This window comes from Talpa occidentalis, unplaced genomic scaffold, assembly GCF_014898055.3.
Source record: "Talpa occidentalis isolate TD23 unplaced genomic scaffold, MPIMG_talOcc4v2.1 talOcc4.16, whole genome shotgun sequence".
Taxonomy (NCBI): Eukaryota; Metazoa; Chordata; class Mammalia; order Eulipotyphla; family Talpidae; genus Talpa; species Talpa occidentalis.
The window spans coordinates 9,897,419-9,917,040 of record NW_023601653.1 but is presented as its reverse complement, the minus strand read 5'-3'; the positions used below and the strand labels follow the sequence as shown (position 1 = coordinate 9,917,040).

General features: G+C 46.7%; 1 protein-coding gene across 5 annotated transcripts in view; it reads left to right on the top strand.

Annotated features, from left to right (window-relative positions):
- RFX4 (regulatory factor X4) overlaps window positions 1-19,622 on the top strand; it is a 104,177-nt gene that overhangs the window by 31,281 nt on the left and 53,274 nt on the right. For all 5 annotated transcript variants that reach the window (XM_037513709.2, XM_037513708.2, XM_037513705.2 and 2 more), the window contains exon 4: window positions 4,254-4,377. In XM_037513709.2, coding sequence (XP_037369606.1) covers window positions 4,312-4,377 — 66 coding nt within the window. In that variant the 5' untranslated portion in view covers window positions 4,254-4,311. The remainder of the gene's footprint in view (window positions 1-4,253; window positions 4,378-19,622) is intronic.

Genomic DNA, 19,622 nt, shown 5'->3' with positions numbered 1-19,622 from the left:
ATTAGAGTTGCCCTTAACACCAATTACATCTATTTGTTCATAGGGCTTATTAAAATGCTTCATAGTCATAAGCCACCTCGGCACCTTGAGGCGAAGCAGCTCTGGTAAGGGGAACAAACGTGGGTAGAAATGTGGTTATTTAGAGAGAGGACTCTGGCCTTTGGCAGGTGACTGCTTAATTAGCTCAGCTCATGTGAACAGTGACTTACACCATCTGACTCAAATAGTTTGTTGCCGCTATGGGTTCATTTAATGGGATGTAATTTAACCTTGATCTTATCTTTTAATCCCCATCTCTTGGCCAGATTTAATGAGCAAACAAGCCATAAGGACAACAGATATAAACTGAGGCACAGGAGGAAGAGAGCTTAAGCACCATAACTAATGAGGAGGAGCCAGGAATTTACCTGGGACCCTGTGCTTTTTAACTCCATGGCATTTTCCCCCGCAACCCAGCACTCAACCCCTGCGCCACGGGGGAGGCCCTCTCCTACATTTCTTAATGCTGTATCCCGTGGAGCCCCCATTCACCCAATGGGCTCAATTAGGAACCTGAAAACTTGCCTGAACCTGAAAACTTCATTTCTCTTACTCTTCTCACATCACACAAATGTTCTCCCTGCCCTCATAGACCATCACTGATGGATTGATTCATTCATTCAATAAATACCATTGATCAGTCACTCTGTGCCAGCCTCAGTCGTCTACCATGTCCACCAGCCACAGAGGTGCCAGAGTGACCCTTCCAAGAGCAAATTGGATCATGCCACTCCCATATTTTAAAAACTCAGCTGGCTGTCTATCATTTAAAAGACTCATGTATTGTTTACAAAATGAATTCTGATGGTTTGAAATGCTGGTTGAATCGTGTCCATGAATTTTTTTTTCTGGCCAAAGTTAATTTTAGGAAATCACTAACAAAGACAAGCAAAAAGGGATACTTACCCTTCCCCACAACTTGCCCTGAAGAGAGTTCCAGCTGCCTCATTCATGTGTCTGCAAGATGTTCCACGATGTAACAGTCTAAAGAATGAAATCAAACCTTTTAAAGGCAATTGCTCAGTCTAAGATGAAATCTATGAAACTAGGGTTTTTTTTTTTTTTTTTTTTACATTCTATGTATTTAATCCATTGCTGGCAAATGGAACACACTAAGCATTAAATTAATGTTAGTTGTTGTTGTTATTGATGACGTTATTATTGTTATTCCTACAGCCTCCCAGAAACACGTGGGTTTTCCTGCCTCTGAGTCTTTATTTCTTCAGTCCTCTCTGATATCACTCCATTTCCTTCTGAAAATAACGTGTTTGTAGTACCGCTTGAACTCAGGGGTTACTAAACTCTTATGCCAGGCCATATTCTCGTGTCTGGCATATTCTCGTGTCTCATGTCTGGCCCCACCCCACGGTTCTTCTTGCATACTTCTCTGCAAGCATCCACATCCGCTCAGGCAGTGTCTCTGTCGTTCAGAGCACATGGCACATTTGTCTCCCAGCTCTGCTGTCCTCTTTGCCTGAACCCCTTTTATCTCCCACTTACTATCTGCATGACCATGGGCACATGGGTTCCAGTCTCTGAGCTTCAGTCTCCTCATCTAAAAAAACATGGATGCAAAACCTCCCTCCTATGGTTATTGTGAGGATGGAACGAAGGAGGCAATGGAGACCCAAGGGTGCTACCTCTTGTGGCTGCAGAATCCCGATCCTAGTTTGTCCAGGATACCTCAGTTACCTACTCTCGTTTACACACTGGTCTCTGTTTTCCCATCTGTGGCCAGGAGCTTGTGGTACTTTCTAATCTTATTTCTGTGCATTATTCCCCCCAAACAGATTGCAAAAGTGAACTAGGACACAGATCGTATCCTGTGTCAACACAAGAGACTATGAGAGCCAGATAAGGAGTAAAAAGTAGATGGGGTGTAGGAGAAATTGGGAGGAGTGAGGACTTTGGCCAAGCTGAGGGCACATGTAGCTCTGGCCAGTTGTCATGTGGGAGTGTGGGCCCAGGGTTGCCACATCTCAGCCTTTTCAAAAGAAGTCAGAAGTCCAGATTCTTCAGTGAAATGTCCTGAATTTTAAAAGTTGGGACAGCACTCTTTAGACCAAGCAAAGCATGTCTGGAGGCCTAGTTTGTGAAAGCTGTCTTCTTCAGATAGATGGTCCCTACAAGTCTCAGCATAAGCTGGTTTTTAGGACCCCTGAACTCACATTTATAGAGAAACAGTACTGAGAATGGCATTTAGGGGTCTAGGCTAAGCGAGAAGACCTCTTCTCAGTCATAGCAAACCTCAGGCTCTAGACAGTCCTAAAAATCCTCATCTCTGTGTGAAACCATTTTCCTCCAAGGAAACACATTTGGAGTCCCCATTTACAATGTCAGGGACACATACTCATGTAGACTCTTTCAACATAGGGCTTCTATTTTGTTCTCTGCTATCTCCTTAATGTCCAGAACAATGACTGTCACCCGAAAAATATTTCCTGAATTAAAGTCCACCCATGTCTTTATGCACCTGTCCTCTGTATGCAAACAAGGACCATCTTGCTCACTGTGGAATCCCCATGGTGGATGATAAGAGATAAATATTCATTGAATGAATTTATGTTGAATGAATCTATGTCTCAGTCACAGGTTCATATACTGAGCACCTGTTGTATGCCAAGGAACATGCTGGACTTCCAGGACGTACAAGTGAATCAGTCACTGTCCCGGCCTCAAGGAATGAGGTTGCCTGGAAAGGATTGCATCAACTATTTCTTGGAACACTTCTAAAAATTGTCAGGGGTTACTCAGTATTCCCCTTCCCAGAAGCGGGGGGCGTGGGTGTGATGACCTGGAACTGCTCGGCACAGACTTCTTCATTTATCCGAGCCTCCCTAGGGTTGTATTCATCCATGGGGTTTGGATACGAAACGATTGAACTGATCTCCTTTCAACATGTCGGAGTGAGTCAAGTGAGTGCTGCCCTTTCAAGTGGGCACCTCGGGAGGCCGTGTCCTCATTCCACTTCAGTTACGACATCGCTGGACCACTTCTTTGGCAAGTGCCCTCGGAGAAAGTTAGAAGCCACTTGAGGACATTTATTTCATTGCTTTAGAATCATGCCTTAATTTTAACCCCCCCCACACACACACACACAAAAAAAACAACAATGTTTGGGAGAAAAGGGTTATTCCAGTTTCCTTATCCCTCCAACTTGGTTTTCCATGTTGTTTCCTAAAATCCAATGGGTGATCACAGGAGAAATCCTTCCTGCTGGTGATTTATTGAACTGAGACTCGGAAGGCAGTGGGCCCAAAGAGAAGTTCACACATTGTTATGTGTCCCGAAATATTTATGTGCCCCCAGTGGGTCTGTGACAAAAAAGGCAGGGTTCTCTTAGATGCCTCCATTCTGGTATTTAGGTTAAAGAAGGAAAAATGAGTGGTATCTAGTTTACTTTATCTGCCTAATATCTAGCACAGGTTCTGGACATATAGGCACCCCCAGAAGATCTTATGGGGAGGAGAAATGAATGATGAGGTCTGATATCCATGTGCCAGCTACCATCCTGGCACATGACATCTTGGTGTCACAAAAACCTCCTCAGGCAGTTAGGGTCATCGCCTCCAAAATGGTACGGAGGCCTGAGGTTACCAAAGCTGCAAGTATCTAGCTTGGATTTGAATTTCAGTCTAAAGCCCCTTCACTGAACTCCTAACAGGCATAGAATTTAAGACTCTGAGAACAGCAAAGGAGAAGGTGATCCTAAAGAAGAGGTTCTGTTCCCTCCTGTGATTGTAAAACCTTCCTGGGTCAGCAGATCGTGACTGTTCCTCTGCCCATTCTCCCCCTGGGCATTGTCTTCCCCGGCTTTCCCACTGTACTGCTCTTATTAGCCAAGATGCTGCAGGATTTCAACACCTATTGGAAAGGACCACCCAAGTGCATAGGGAGTTCACATCCTGGCTCTGTGGGGCGACACAGATTCTTGTTTCTGCAGCTGGGGGGAGCCTGATCTACCTGGAATGTGCATCCACTGACAGCACAGGTTGGAAATGTGACCTGAGGTCATACGCAAAGGGCCAGAGGTCTGCACCTGCCAACCAGCTAAGTCTGAGCATGAGCTCGGCAGTCTGCTTTGTTTTCCTGAGCCTCAGTTTCCCCATCTGTGGGAGGAATGTTGTTCCCAAGGTCTGCCAGGCTCCAGAGAACGGCTCCAAAGAACAGCCCCTTCCTTTCTGGGGTTTGCTCACTGGGCCTTTGTTCCCTAGGCTGGAGGAGAACTACGAGATCGCAGAGGGGGTGTGCATCCCCCGCAGCGCCCTCTACATGCACTACCTGGACTTCTGCGAGAAGAACGACACCCAGCCCGTCAACGCGGCCAGCTTTGGGAAGGTGAGTCGGCCTTGCCAGGCTTACGCCTCTTCTTCCTCTCTTTGAAGGAATTCATACACAGTCCACAAACATTTTAAAACAGCTAAATTGCTTGTGGTTAAGGTGGTCAGAGTAAATACTTACCTTGCATGTACACTGGTAACTGCTGCAATGCGTCCGTCAGCTTTACAAAATAACACCAAACCTAATACCAAAACAAGGTAACATCAAAGTATGAAAAATGTTGAATAATTCCAATACATCAGAAAACAAAACGTGACTGTCTAATTTGAATTTCCTTTGGACTTAATTTGCAGAAGGTAACTGCCTCTCTCGAAGAGGTCAGTATTCAGGTGGCAAGTGTGTTGTGTGTGTCAGTGAGCCTGGGGTGGGCAGACTGCCTGGCATGGGGATGTGAAAGCTGCGTAGAAGCTGGGCTGCGACAACGTGCCATTAGCTTGAGGCGGTGGGGTCTGTGATTGCTGTTTGCAGTTTCATCTCAGGCCTGACTGTTTTCTATCCATGCTGGATATATTCCACACTTAGGGCTCTGTCTACACAAAGTCGTTAATGACAGATCATATTTACCAGGCCAAGAAAAGCTGTTAGAGCTCTCTTTACGACTAACCATTTGTTGATTTGATAACTAAAAATCCCCCAAATTACCAATTTAATTTGAATCAGTACCTGTGAGCTCTTGTGACTTCCGTTAGCTTTTTTGTCCTCTGCGTAATTTTTAAAATTTATTTTTATTTTTTTAAACATCCTTATTTATTTTCTTCACAGTGCAGGACTTCTCCCCTCAGGTGAGGTCACCATAATTCTCCCACCACCAATGCACCCACAGTCCTCCAACATATTCTCCTGCCCTGTCCTCTACTCCACCCCTCACCCTCTTCCTCTCTTCCCCTCCTGATGTCTCAGATCTAGGTTCGGTCTTAGAGTTTGTCTTTGTCTGATCCTTTGTTTGGTTTCTCTAGAGTCCACATATAAGTGAAACCATCTGGTACTTCTCTTTCTCCTTCTGGCTTATTTCACTTATAATAATCCCTTCCAGCTCCATCCATGTTGTTGCAAATGGTGTGTGTTTATCTTTTTTGATCACTGAGTAGTATTCCATTGTGTATAGAGACCACATCTCCTTGATCCCCTCATCTGTTCTGGGGCAATTAGGTTGTTTCCTTATCCTAGCTATTGTTAATAGTGCTGCTGTAAACACAGGCGTGCAGGTTTCCTTCGAATTAGTGTTTGTATGCTCTCTGTGTAATTCGTTCAGCATCTGCTAAAAAATAAAATAAGCAGGCCTGCTTTGCACTGCTGGTGCTTGCCAGTTTTGTGAGTGCGTCATAACAAGGACCAAAGTGGCAGAAAGAGGTCAGTGTAGAAGCATTGGGAATTCCCTTTGCAGATCCCCCACAGATAAATCAGTGGCAGGAAAACAAAACAAAGAGCAGAGCAGGCCTGCACCAGCCATGCTGGAGTCCAAAACAGAGTAACTAAGAACTGGGTCCATCAATAAGCAGGAAGATGCTCCTGTTGAAACTTTGGAAGGGAAAATGCTTGTGTGATGTATTAACTCTTTCTCCAAAGTGAAAAGGGTTTTTAAAAAAGTCAGTGAACAACCTCCTTCCTTCATTGTTGCATTCACCCATGTCTTCAGTCCGTCTATGCTGGCTGAGACAGGCTGTGTGTGGGTACCGGATCAGGTATGGAGACCTAGGGGAGCCTGTCTTGGAGCGGCTCCCGGTCTGGGGCGGAGGTCTGAGAGCCCCGCCAAGGGTGAAAGAAGGAAGAGCAGAGGGCATCGGGGAGTCCAGTGGGTGCAGTGCAGAACCAGCCAAGCATCCTGACTCTCCTGGGCACCACTTGACTTCCCTGAGCTGCAGCCCCTCCGCTGTGAAATGGGGTTTAACCCCTATCTCACTCGGGGATGTCGGGAGACTCAAATGCTTTCAGGCCATGCGTGGATGTTGTGGAGTTCGGCTCATTCACTCACTCATCCCGTAGCTCAGACATTTAGCAACGCCCACCAGGTGCCAGGATGACTGCTGTTACAAATGCTTTATGAGATGTTTGTGCACAAACAGCCACTTGTCAGCTTCATGCTTAAAGAAAAACAAACAAAAATGCTTATCATTTCTAGGAATTCAGATTTGTCTGTGTCAGGCACTTCTTTTCTGTCTTTCTCGAATACTTTTGTAATCCTGTCGTCAGCTGGGGTTTGCCTTGACCTCATCATGATGGGGTGAAATTGATTTAGCTCTGCCCCTCCTTCTGATACCCCAGTTCCATTCCCATCTTAACTCTCAAGCCTCCCCCAAGATCTCAGCGAATCCCCGGGTGCTTGTATTTGCAGGGTCACCTGGAAGAGTTCCTCTTCCTTCTGGGGAGACCACACCCACACCTGTGCTGTTCAGTATGGAAGCCCAGACCAGGCGGTTAAACTGAAGCAAAATTAAAAATTCAGCTCAGCTTCACTAGCCACATTTCGGTGTAGAGTAGTCGCACTTGAGCAGAGGTTTCCCTACTGGACAGTGCAGATAGAACATTCCCATCATCACAGAAAGATCTAGTGGGCAGCGCTGTTCTGAAATGTCATGAGCCAGATGGAGCTCAGCACCCTCTCTGTGCTTTGTACAAGGCAGGCCAGAAAGCATCTGTGACCTCAGAAGACTGACGTTTATATTAGGTGTACACCGTCCAGTGTCTATGGAATAGACACCCCCATTTCAAGATGCTCTTCTACCCCTTTGGAGGTTCCTCCACCTGCCAGATCTTTACACCAGCCCCAGCCCTTTCTACTTGACTTTCTTTCATCTTCCCTGACCTCCCTGCCTCCTCCCAACTCCTTTCTCCCTCCTTTTGGGGGCACCTTCCGCCCATCCTTGCTTCCTGCTGACATCTGTGCCCACGGCTCTCTTTGCCCCAAATGGCTTTTCAAACTATTTTCCTAAATATAATTTTCCTCTCTAAGAAGTACCTGCTGCTTCCAAAATAGTCATTTTTTAAAAAAGGCATCCAAACTCTTTCTCATCTTCAGCCCCAAAGGAAGGAATACTCTAGTAGCATTAAAGGTGCAAAATGCAGGGGCTCTCTGCAGCCACCATGCCATTGGTTTCAAAAGCGCTGGGCATCTAGGCCGTCCTAGCTGCACAGCACGGAAGGTGCCTGCTAAGGGTTTACACACTGAGCTTGCTGAATTGAAATCCCAGACACATTTGCCCTTCCTGGGGGTTCCCAGCATGCTGCAGCTGCCGTCTCCTCGAGAGAAAGGGACTGGTTGTTCTGTGAAACCTTGGAGTGCAGTCATGGACAGTCTTCCTTTGAGCAGATCCTTTCAAACTTATGATTCATCTATGAACTTTTAACTCAGAGCAGGCAAGGCTTGATGTTTCAGCCTAGTTTGTTGAGAAGAATTAGATTGGTGATGGTCTCCTTACTCAGCTTGCCACTGGACAGAGGTGACACACACAACAGCAGCGGAATCCCCACTCCTGCCCACCGGGTTTCAGGCTGGAAGACTATTCTCCTTGAAGTGGAGGGAGCAGCGCTCTGCCGCATGATAGAGCTGAAATAGAACCCCTCTTTTCAACACTGTGGCCAGGCTCCATAAGCACCAGCTTCCAGTAATGTATTGACTTTGGGTCCCGAAATTAATTTAGGATCGTAGAGAAAGCTGAAACCTCTAGCTGGACTGGCCTCATGCTGGCTCGGGTAGGGAAAGGTCATCCAGCTGGGAGTCCCTTGGCTTTTCTGAGCTCTGGTTTCCTTACCTTTAGATAGGAGTAATCCCTCCAGGAGCAAGAGGGATGGAGATTATGAGAGCATTTTATAAAGGTGTCAAGTGCCCTACCCATGGAAGAAATCACTGTTAACTAAAATCAGCCCCACTCAACCTGCCTCCTCTATTTCCTTATTATGCCTACTTCTATTTTATAGTACTTATGTGAACAATTATATAGATGATATAATGAAATATATTACATGTATAATTATATATTATATATAAGATAACAGAAATATTTCAAATTTATGAAAATATAAATATATATCATGTATTGTATATGTGTATATATGTGTATATGTATGTGTGTATGTGTGAGCACACCCTCCAGGCTCTATTTTTGTGTTTGATGGCCTACACATGTTCACCCCCACACCTTGTGTGACACCCTGATTCTTAGAGACCACTGGATGAGCCCCCACAAGTGTCACTGCTGTGTGGAACAGGTGAGCTCACTGATGTCTAAACAGAAAATAGCTTACTTTGTTCTAGTGACTCTTCCCTGACCCCTGATGGCTGCCTGGCAGATGTAATAGCTTTCTGGTAATTGATTATAAAAACAGTTATTTAGGTTCACTTTCAGATATTAAAGATCAGTCCAAGGCTTCACCTGAAACGTGGCCACACATCCAGTGGACAAGTCCACCTCGGGTGGCATGGCCTGGCACCTGCGGTGGGGACGGGAGAGGGTGTCTGCTCCTCCCTAACCTAGCTCTGCTGCTGGGTCCTCCAGGCTTGTCAGGTGGAAGGAAAACACCTCCAAAATGATAGCCCTAGTCCTTCAGAAAAAGCAGTAAAATACATTTTTAGAGAACAGCAGAATTATACATTGAAACAAACAAAATAATAGAGATCAGAATTAGCCTACAAATGCAATCCGATCCAGCCAAATTACTCAGGTGTTTTCGAGACCTTTTCAACAAATGGTAGCAGTGTCTCGCTATGTCTCATTATGAATGTGGTAATTACAGATATCTCGTAAAATAAATACAAATAGCAACACTTACTTGGGACTTTCTATGTACCTGACACTAAGCACTTACACAGCTCAATCTCATCTAACCCTCCAAACCTCTCTTATCAGGGAGGAACCCCACTATTGCCCCCTTCTCGTGGATGGGTAAACTGAGTCCCAGAGTTATGTGATTTGCCTAACACGCAACCAGTGAGTGGTGGGTTCAGGATGTGAACCTGGGAGTCTGACTCCAGAACCCACGTACTTGACCATCCCATGTACACTGAGTGAGTTAATTTGGGGGCAGGGAGTGTGACTACAATAAGTTCTCACCCTTGACCACCCATGGCTACACTTTTTTTCTTGTGATGAAAACTTAAACTGTCCTCTTAGCAACTTTGAGATCTACAAAACTGCACTGCTAACTGTGGTCAGTGTGCTGTACACGCCACCCCATGCTTATTTGGCCTGTCCCTGGAAGTTGGTACCTTCTGACCACCGTCACCATTTCATCTCCGTGATTCCTCCCAAGGGTGTCAACTGCGCAAGGGAACCCAGGACTGAAACAGCACAGGGCAGAGCCTCCAATTAGGAGTCACAGAAAGCAGCTCAGGTGGTGCAGCATGTGATTACCGCTCTTTTGTGGGAGTGCCTGGGTTTATGGTCAGCGATTTGCTGGACATGAGGAAGAGGCCAGTCAGCAGGTGGGCACTAGACAGCTGAGGGTATGGGGAGACCACTTACCCCCACAAAGAGACCTCCCCCCGGGGGCTTCCTGATGTCTCAGCTTCCTCGATTCCTTTCATTTAAGCCCATAAAAATGCGACCAGAACATGGCGGGATAATCCGTCGGTACATATCAGCTACTCAATATAAACAAGGTTAATCTATTAATGGGACTTAGGGATCTGCTGGTGTGACCCCCTCATTTTCCAGGTGAGGAGATTAAGAACCAGAGGGACTGAGTGGTTTCCCTGAGGTCATGTGTAGTGCAAGGCTGGATCTGACGGGCTGGAGGGGGAGTTCTTGATGCCAGCTGTGGGGCAGGGACACCAGTGAGGGGAAGAGGTAGGGAGACTGGAGAGGGGGAAGCTGGGGTGACAGATGTGCGGATTGAATTTATTTATATCCTGCCTTTTTCCCAGGAGGACTCGAAGAAATCGGCAGTTTGGGGCTGTGGGTGGCTCCTCCTCCAATATTTGGCTCCTTCCTCCTCACCGGCCATGCTTGAGCAATGGAAAGAAATGCCAAGTGTGTCTTGGGGGCCTGTGCTTCCAGCCGCCACCGGCGCCTGGCATGGAGACCGGCATAAAGACTGTTTTCGTTTGCCATGCCACCCTCTTCCCTGCCAGTCCTTACCATGGCCCGCCCTGCACCCCCATGCTGGTCTCTGGCCCTGCTCAGAGCTGGAGTCAGCCCCTACGCAGCCGAGGAGAGACGGCAGAAGGCTGAGGTGTTCTCCAGTCAGCAATGGGGTTCTTCCAGTTTTTAAAGGAGAAAAAGTTAAGCACATGCATAGATTCTCCTTCTACTTTAAATTCTTTCCTATATTTTACTTAACCCTTAGTTGCCTGCTGTGGAGTGTCCAGAGCATCTGATTCCACCCCCGCTTCCATACTTCACTGCAGGTACCTGCAGTGACGTGCACTGTTCAGCTCAGAAATGATCTTGTTTGGGTAGGCACCCCATCACCACCATGGCCGGCTCTGTGCGCGCTGCTGACTTCCTAATAGTTCTTGGCCTCCATGCTCCGTTTCCTCGTCTGTAAAATGGGATGATGCTAGCAACCACCTGGAGAATGATTGCGGAAATGTTAGAAGGGCCTCCTTAGCACCGTGCCTGGTAAACAGAAACTCAGTGTGTGTTATTTATGATCGCTTCAGTTTATCATCGTAACATTTTGTGCCTTGAACACATCACGTTTTTCAATCCAGCCTCACTAACATATCAGTGTTCAACACTTCTAACTGTTCTTCCTTCTGAACAATTTTGAGAACAATTGTTCTAAAAATTTCCTACATCACACACACGCTGCCACCACCACCCTCACCCTCTCTTATTATTATCGTCTTCAGAATAATTCCATTTTTGACTTAACCTGTATCTTATGTAATTCTCCTCGTCCTCGCTAGATCAGCGGGTGGCTGTCTCTCCCGCCCCGCGCACGTGGCACCCGGTGCAGGCGGCCTGCGACAAGGCTGCGCTCCCATGGGCGTCTTTAGACTTTGTGGAATTGTCCATCCCGGTCACCCCCTGCACACCAGCGGATAGCAGATTACCTGTTACCTTTATAACTTTGGGGGTTTTCACAGAATTCTTCATCAATTCACTCATATGATTTGAAATTCCACTTCTATCTCATTTCACTAGATAGGAACTTCTTGTACTTTTTGAACTTTTTCTGGGGGAATTTCCTGTGGACCTAGCAGCATCCTATCCCCCTACCTGCTAGCGCCTGGTTCCCAGTAGGTGGTACCAAAAAAAAAAAAAGTTTGAATAGACAGAATTACATCAGCGTAATAAAATTACTTTGACAAATACCCATTTCAAGATGGAAGCATAGAAAGCGGTGTTTACAAAACCTTATTCATACACAAAGCTTAATGTTTTTCTTTTTCTGATAAAGAGGCTAGATTTATTGTTAAAACAGAAAGCAGGTATCCCACTCTCGGAATTAATGTTGTCAGCATTAGAATCCCTTTCCCTAATCATTTCTCTCTCTTCCTCAAAAAGTTGTGTGTGTGTGTGTGTGTGGTTTTTTGTTTTTGTTTTGTTGTCTTTTTTTTTTTTGATAAGGTACAAGACCTCTCTAATACATCGTTAGAAAATGGCAATTTGTCTTTGTACTGAATTTCTAACATCTTGCTATTTAAAAAGTTGCTCTTTTCCCACACCCAAATGATCTCTGAAATAAGACCCCCAGCTCTTGTTTTTTTAAATTTATTTGTTTGTTTTTATTGCGGCCACATGGATTTACAGTATTGTTTATGAAGCCAGATCATAGTTTAAAACCCTGTTAAGTATATTCGACTCTTCGTGCTCATGCAGGTTTAGCTTCCTCTTGCTCCATCACACGGGAACTTTTTTGAATGAGTTCTTGGTGGCCCATCTTTGCCCAGCTGACGGCAGGTTGAGGTTTTAGAAACAACCAAAGCCTTTTCACAGAGTCATCCCTGAAGACTAAGTTTGGGGTTGATGCTTGGGGGAGACCATATGATGTGGGGTCAGAATCAAACCGCCTGTCCGTAGAGCGTGAGACCTCTCTGAAGGTTTCTCCTGAGGCAGCACCTGGAACGGCCTCCAGGGTATGGGCACAGCTCGCTGACCCCCAGCCCGACTCCCCCCTGCCTGCCGGTTGATGTGAAGACGGGGGACAGGGGACGGCGTGGGGTGGGGGGAGCAATGGAACTGGATTCTGCTCCTTCCGCTGAGTGCAGTCCGTGAATGCAAGCAGCCTCGAATCCCCTTGGGCCCCAGTTTCTCATCTGTGACGTGAGGGTTATCATTCTCCTGGTTTTTGTAGAAAATTTATTTTTATTGTATTATTCATTTTGATTTATATTGTTGTATGTAATTTGGGGCTACATCTTTAGATGTATGTTGCAGCACTAGGCGCATGCGGAGCAGCCATAATCCTCCAGTGTAGACCCTTGGCTCCTGCAGGCTTGTACCCTCCCCCCGATACCACCCACCTCTGGTAGCATCAGTTCCACGGTCAGATTTCCAGGGTTTGTTTTGGTTCAGTTTTCTGTTCCTTTGTTTTGTTTCTCCATATGCCACATAGGAGTGAACTCATTTGATATTTGTCTTTCTAGGAGAAAATTTAATATCGAGTATAAAATACTTTGTCTTAGTGCATGGTGCCTCAGTGGTTACCCTGTCACCTTCTCTTTCCCTTATTTCTTTATTTAAGATTTTATTTATTTTTGTGTAGAAGAACTGGGATGTAGGCCAGAGGTGTGGGGGGTGAGAGGATTCGCCAGAGACAGAGTGGGGAGCAGAACAAGCAGATCTACTGAAATACACTGCTGAGGGGAGCAGCGGAGAGACAGGAGAGGTCTGCTGTGCCATGAGGGTATCTCCCTGGCCAGGGATTGAACTCAGTGGTACCGCTGAGACTTAACCCCTAGGCCACCAGGGAGGCCTCTTTTTCATCTTAAAGGAGGGCAGTGGTTAGACTATGCCACTTCAGGACTGTTCACCTAAATGTCACTCATAAAACAACGTCTTAAAACACTGCACCCACGAAACTCTGTCAAGATATCCCGAATAGGCGGCTGAGTTCCTTTCAACCCAGAGCAGATTGTTGACCCTGGAGGAGAAGAGCGTGACCACCACCTAAGACAGAATCACAACAGCCCCAGAGCAAGGAGTTCTCCAGAGCGACTCTACTTCCCACCCCCAGCCCCCTCAGCCCCCAGCCCCGTCTGCCCAGGCTGAAAGAGAGAAGGTAGGATTCCCGAGTAATTAAAGGGAATTTGGAAGGCCGGGATGCTGCGAGTGTTAGCTCAGTAGCTAGAACAGCATGTGGTGTTCTTTAGGCAGGCTTCATTGAATCCATACAAAAAAAGAAAGAGGGGCTGCCTGCCCGTCTGCTCATTTATCAAACAGCGAAGCTCAACTTTCACAGCTCCACAAAAGTGTTTTACTGTTTGCTGAGTCTTGCTCCAGAAATTAAAAGCTGAACAGCCTTAGCGGGGCTGAACCGACCCTGCATTTTGAGACTCAAACTAAATTGTGCTGGGCTTTCAGATGCAGGGACCAATTGATCATTTGGTGAAAGGAATGGAGAATAATTTGTAATTTGCAGCCCATAAGAAACACTTTAAAAAAAAAAAAAGCAAACCCCCTTCCCACTGGTTTTTGTTGTGGCTGCGGGGAGGAGGTGCTATCTGCAGCAGCCCTTTCTTTGCTCAGAGTGGGAAAAGGCTTGACCTCCACTCGGGCAGAATGTGAGGTGGGACAGCAGGGCCCGCGCCCCTCCCCCAGCCCCAACTCTTTAAGAACCTTCCTTTGCTCTGAATTCTTTATCTGAGATCACCTTTCTCTCTCTCTCTCTCTCTCTCTCTCTCTCTCTCTCTCTCTCTCTCTCTGAGGATTTGGCCATCAAACAATTTTAGATAAAAAGTATTTTGCAGACAGAAGTAAAATACTGTAACTGTGCAAATGGATTGCTTGGTAGACCATGATAGGCCACAGGAGACAGAAAGCTGAGTTGGATGAGGAGCCTCTGAAAATCCATCAAAGGATCCAGGTGTGGGGTGCTCACTCTCGCCAGTGAGGGTGACCAGCTGGAGACCACCTCCCTGAGCTGGGCACCCCCCTCCTCCCTCCAGCCAGTGAAAGCCTGTGGAGGTGAAGATTTTCCCCCCACAAACCTTCTCCTGCCCCCAGCTGAGAGCCCAGGGGACGGGGCTGGGTGTCACTCAGTGGACAGTGGACAGTGCAATGACACTCATTTTATAGATGAAGAAACCAGATGCTCAAGTGGGACAGAGAAGGTCCATTTGACTCTTCAACTTAGCATGTTTTAAAAGTGCTAATACCCTTTGATACTTGGTGGAAAGCACAATGACAGTGTGTTTTAAGAACCTTGAAATATTTCCCCCCTCTCATCAAGCAGCTCCACACTGGAGAAACCATTTGGAGGGGAGACCCCCCAACAAAATATTAATGATAAAAGTAAAAATCATCTTGCAAAGGGATGGCTTACAGCATTCTTTGCATCAGCGCTGCATGGGAAGAGCAATTGGTTCATTCTGTCTTTCATTTATTCCATCAATGAGTGATGTGTGGAGCCGTGTGTCTGCTTTCTGGGCTCCTGCACGGCCTCTGAGTGGCCTCCCCGCTTCCGCCCTTGCCCCCTACTGTCAGTCCTCCACACAGCAGCCAGAGCGATTCTTTTGAAAGGTTAGATCGTGTTCCCCGCTTGGCTGCTTAAGGCCCTCCTACGTCTCCCCATCTCAGTGCAAAAGCAGAAGTGCTTCCAAGGCCTGCAATACCCTTCATGAACCTTGCCCCAGCAATCCCCGCTGACCGCCCCCCACCTCATCATCTACTACTCTCCTGAGCTCTCGCTCTGTTCCAGAAATACATCAAAATAAGTTCTCACCACAGTGCCTTTGCACTGGCTGTGCCTTCTGCCTGCAACTTTCTTTCCCCAGATATTCCCAGGATTCATTCCATCACCTCATTCAGGCCACCACTCAAATGCCTCATTATCACTGAGTCCTTAGTAAAAGAATATCCCTACGTAAGTCCCTACATAAAAGAATATCCCCACCACCAACTTCCTTATTCCCCTCACTCTGCCTTTTTTTTTTTTTTTTTGCTTTTTTGTTCCTCTCTGCAACATGTATCTGATATAGGATATACTGACTTTTTCAATTTGTTTATTTTGTTGGTCTTTTCCCACTAGAATGTTAGTTTCCTAAGCAAAAACTGTTTCTGTTTTGCTCGGTGGTGTATCCCTCGGAGCTTCGAGAATGTCTAGACTATGGTAGGAACACAGTAAATGTTTGCTGTTGCATGAGTCCAGGCTATGTGCTTCTCATTAGATAACCTGCCATGTAACCTCTCAGACATGGGGAGGAGAAGTAGAAAATAAGGCTGGGGATCCAGTTCATTTAGAGTCTTAGAGGCCTAGGCAAGGTCATTGACCGGGTGTCACGGCTCTGTAGACATAGACCCATGTTCACTGAAACCAAACACGTGGCCCAAGGGTAGTTTCTGGGGGAAATAAGACATCAGCGAATATTGGAAGGATGAATAGACATTAGGAGGACAAAATGCATTGGGAGAGGGTTCCAGAAATGAGAACAGCCCAAAGGAAAGACCAGAGGAAAGAGAGCATAGTGTGTTCATGAAGCTTGCAGTAAGCTGCATGTGGTCAGTGCCTGGAACTGGGAGAAGAGGAGGGGAGAGGTGAGCAGGATTGAAGGTCGATCCAGCAGGACCTGGTGTGTTTGGACTTTGTCTAGGGCTTCGTGGAGAAGGGGTTGTGATGGAGCAGGACTGGACGCCGGGGCAATGCGGAAGCCGGCAGTCCGGGCATGAGATGATGGCCCTGCGACAGGTGGAGGTGGGGTGTGGGGGAGAATGAGGTTATATCAAGATGGCGGAATGATGGAACTTGGTCACAGATCGGAAGTGGCAGGTGCATGAATGGTTTGGAGAAGAAGGAGCTTGGGCCTGGTCAGGGAAGTGGCGTGTTTAGGTGCGGGGTACTCAGAACCTGTGGGTAGCAGAGGCCACTGCAACATTTCCAGGTAGGTCCAAGCAAAGGGCTCCAAGAGAAATCTTCATGAAAGATACATGGAGTCAATCATTGTATTCTGCAACACACCTAACCTGTATAAATGCAGGTATGACATAAAAGAAATAAAGTTTGCTGTTACAAGAAGGACTGAGGGACTTTGGGAGCATTGTCATTCAGCCAGTGGCAATAGTGTTGTTATTATAGGGTGTCAAGTCAGCTGGGGCATCTGAATCCCAGGTCTGCATCTGTGAGCTGTATGGCTTTGTGCAGGGTTACCTTGCCTGTAGACTCCCCAGCATGCTAGGAAAGCAGACGGGGTATCTGAGGCTGCTTGGGAAGGGTTTCATGGAAAGTGAGAGAGGCTTAGAGAAACAGAGGGACACTGAGTGGGGTCAGTGTGAGCTTGGCATTCCGGGCAGAGGCACCGGCCCGTGTCTGGGAGCCAAGTGAGAGTGGCTGGATTTGAGGCTGGGGAGTTGGGGTGAAGTTGACCAGAGAGGCCTCATGGAGCAGCCCAAGGAGCTGGATTTTTATCCAGCGTAGGTAGGCAGTGAGAAGCAGCCAGTGTTTTCAAGAAGGAAATGAAATGTTTATATTTCTAATATTTCATATTAGAAAGCAAAAGCTTTCTAGAATCCTGAAGGCAGGGCGGCCAGCTTGGAGGCTGTGTCTGGGGTCCGGGCGGAAGCACATGGTGGCCAGGGCAGCAGCAGGGGCTGGAGAGAAGAGGCTGCGTTCATGGACGTTTTGGGGTGGGAATCAACAACACATTAGTGGCATGCAGTGTCAGGAGGAGAGTGGAGTCCTCGTGCAATGTGGCTGACTGACTCCGTGGAGGGTGATGTATGGTAATTCAGGTGATTCAGGTAATTCAAAAGGAGTAAGTCTAACCCATTAGCTTTGGAGACAATCATAGGTTAAATTGACCAATGAACTCGCCTGCCCCCTTCCACGATGTGGTAGTTCCTCCAGCTCACAGTGCAAAGAACAACAAACACCCCGATTGTGTGTTTTCTTGCCTCCCAGAGATAGAACACATCAGAAGGCTTGTCTTTCTTGCCAGTGGCTCTCTGGCATGTCTCTGGACCAGAGTCTATGACGCCTGAGACCCAGGGCCCAGGGCCAGGAGCTGCTGTTTCCTCTGTGAACACTTATGTGGGACACCATTTGGAGAAACACTTGGAGAGATTTCAGAACTTTGTCCGTTCCCTGAAATCAAGTAATAATATGACTCGGCAACCAAAAAAATCCAGTGCTGCTTTTTTATTTATCTACACGTTGTTTTCAGAAAATAAGGGATGATTTAGTTTTTAAAAAAGAAAAGGAAAAGAAAAACAGCCATTAATGACAGTCTAGGGTATTTTTGGTGCTTGTTTCAAGATTATCTTGAACTTCTTTAGTCAATTAGGAATATTTCTAGTGGGAAATTCTTTTCTATTGACAAAAAAATGTTGACTTTTTACATAAATATGACACAAAAAACCTTTTTGATCTACTGCAATCCCATCGCACTAACAAATGCCCACTTTTATTTTTCCATGTTATTTCCACTCTAAAATGTGCAAAGATAAATTGCCCCCATAGTCTAAGTGTAGTTAAAGTCTGCTAGTTCATTTAATATTACGTCATAAGCACTTTCTATGTTGTGACAGTTGTTACCATTATTTTTAATGCCTGCATAATAGTCTGTTGAGTGTATGTGTAGTAATTTAGCCAGTTCCCTATCATTGGATATTTATGTTATTTCCAGTTTATACTCTCAGTACCATTTCCCTGCACATAGCTTTTTCTTATTTTAGATTATTTCCTCAGATTAAATAGATCAAAAAGTATGCCTGTTTTGTGGCTCTTGATATAAAAATGATTTGGGAAAGGGTTGCGCTAATGAACGATGTCATCAGCAACCTAGGAGTATTTCAGCTTACCCTCCCCTTGACAGGACTCAGCGTTATCCCTTCTGAGATGTCTGCTGACGTCAGCGCATGAACCCTGCTACCTTGCTCTGGTGCCCATTTGTACAGGAGAAATCTCCCCAGACCAAAATACAGGGAAGTCTGCTTTTCCTAAGCAGCTAGAGTGTGTTTTTCTTTCAAATCCTGGGCTTCTTGGAACATTATTGTGTAATCTTCTTCGCTTGGTGGGTAGGACACCCAGACCTGGAACCACAACCCACTTTTAGCTAATGTGAGGTGCCCCCTGGCTCCGGCTCTGTCCGCATCTTGATGCCTGTTCGGTATTGTGCCTTGTCAACAGCTCTGTCAGATATTGGCTCTGAAACGAGTCATGTGATGAAAGTCTGGGGGCGGGGGAGCCCATAAACCATGGTGTGGTCCGGGACTGTGTAATAGGACACTGTGCAGAGTCCAGCCGCTGCCCCCAAGTCAGACTCCACCCTGAAGGCTGCATTTTCCTTGGGTTGCAACAATCTGAAAGGATCACAAAAGGAGAAGGTGCATCCCTAGCTTTTAGGGAGATCGCTAAATCCTCAGATAGCAGAGGAGGAGAAAGTGAGGCACAGAGAGGTTAAGTAGTATGTCCAAGTTCAAACAACAAACAGGGTCACGGTAAGGGTGTGTTGAATGAATGAGCAAATGAGCCAATGGGAGCAGCAGAGTGGGTGGCAGAGGGTGTGGCCGCATCGATAGAGACCCCTCCTTACCCCCCAAGAAAGCCCTTTTTAATGCCTGCATAATATTCTGTTGAGTGTATGTGTAAAAGTTTAGCCAGTTCCCTATCATTGGACATTTATGTTATTTCCAGTTTTCACATCCAAGCCCTGCCGGTGGGAAATCAGCAGCAGCATCTGGTCCCCAGAGGGCCAGCGTGTGTGCCTGCATTGGAGGAAAGGGAGTCAGAAGGGTGACTCCACATTGTGGGTCAGAGAAGGCCTCTGGGTAAAGACCTTGCCCAGGATGCCTGAATGTTGTGAGCAAAGGAGCCGACGCGGGTGAAATGGCATCCATCCCAGGCAGCCAGGACCAAGCACCCAGTGGGGAGCAATCCTGGTGTTTCAGGAATAGGAAAAACCAACAAACAAAACTAAGACCAAACACCGGTGTGACTGTCCCCCTTACTCTGGTGGTGAGAGCGGGCGTCACATGAGAAGGCCACGAGGTAAGAAGGGCCGAGAGTGGTTTCAGTCCCAGGGCACCGGAGGATGGAAGGTCCTGAGTGTGCGGACCCCTCCCATCTCCCCAACACAGGCTGTCTTTTCCCACCTGTGGTGCCCCAGTGGGTCATCATCAAAGCCTGGGACGCCTGCCTCCCTC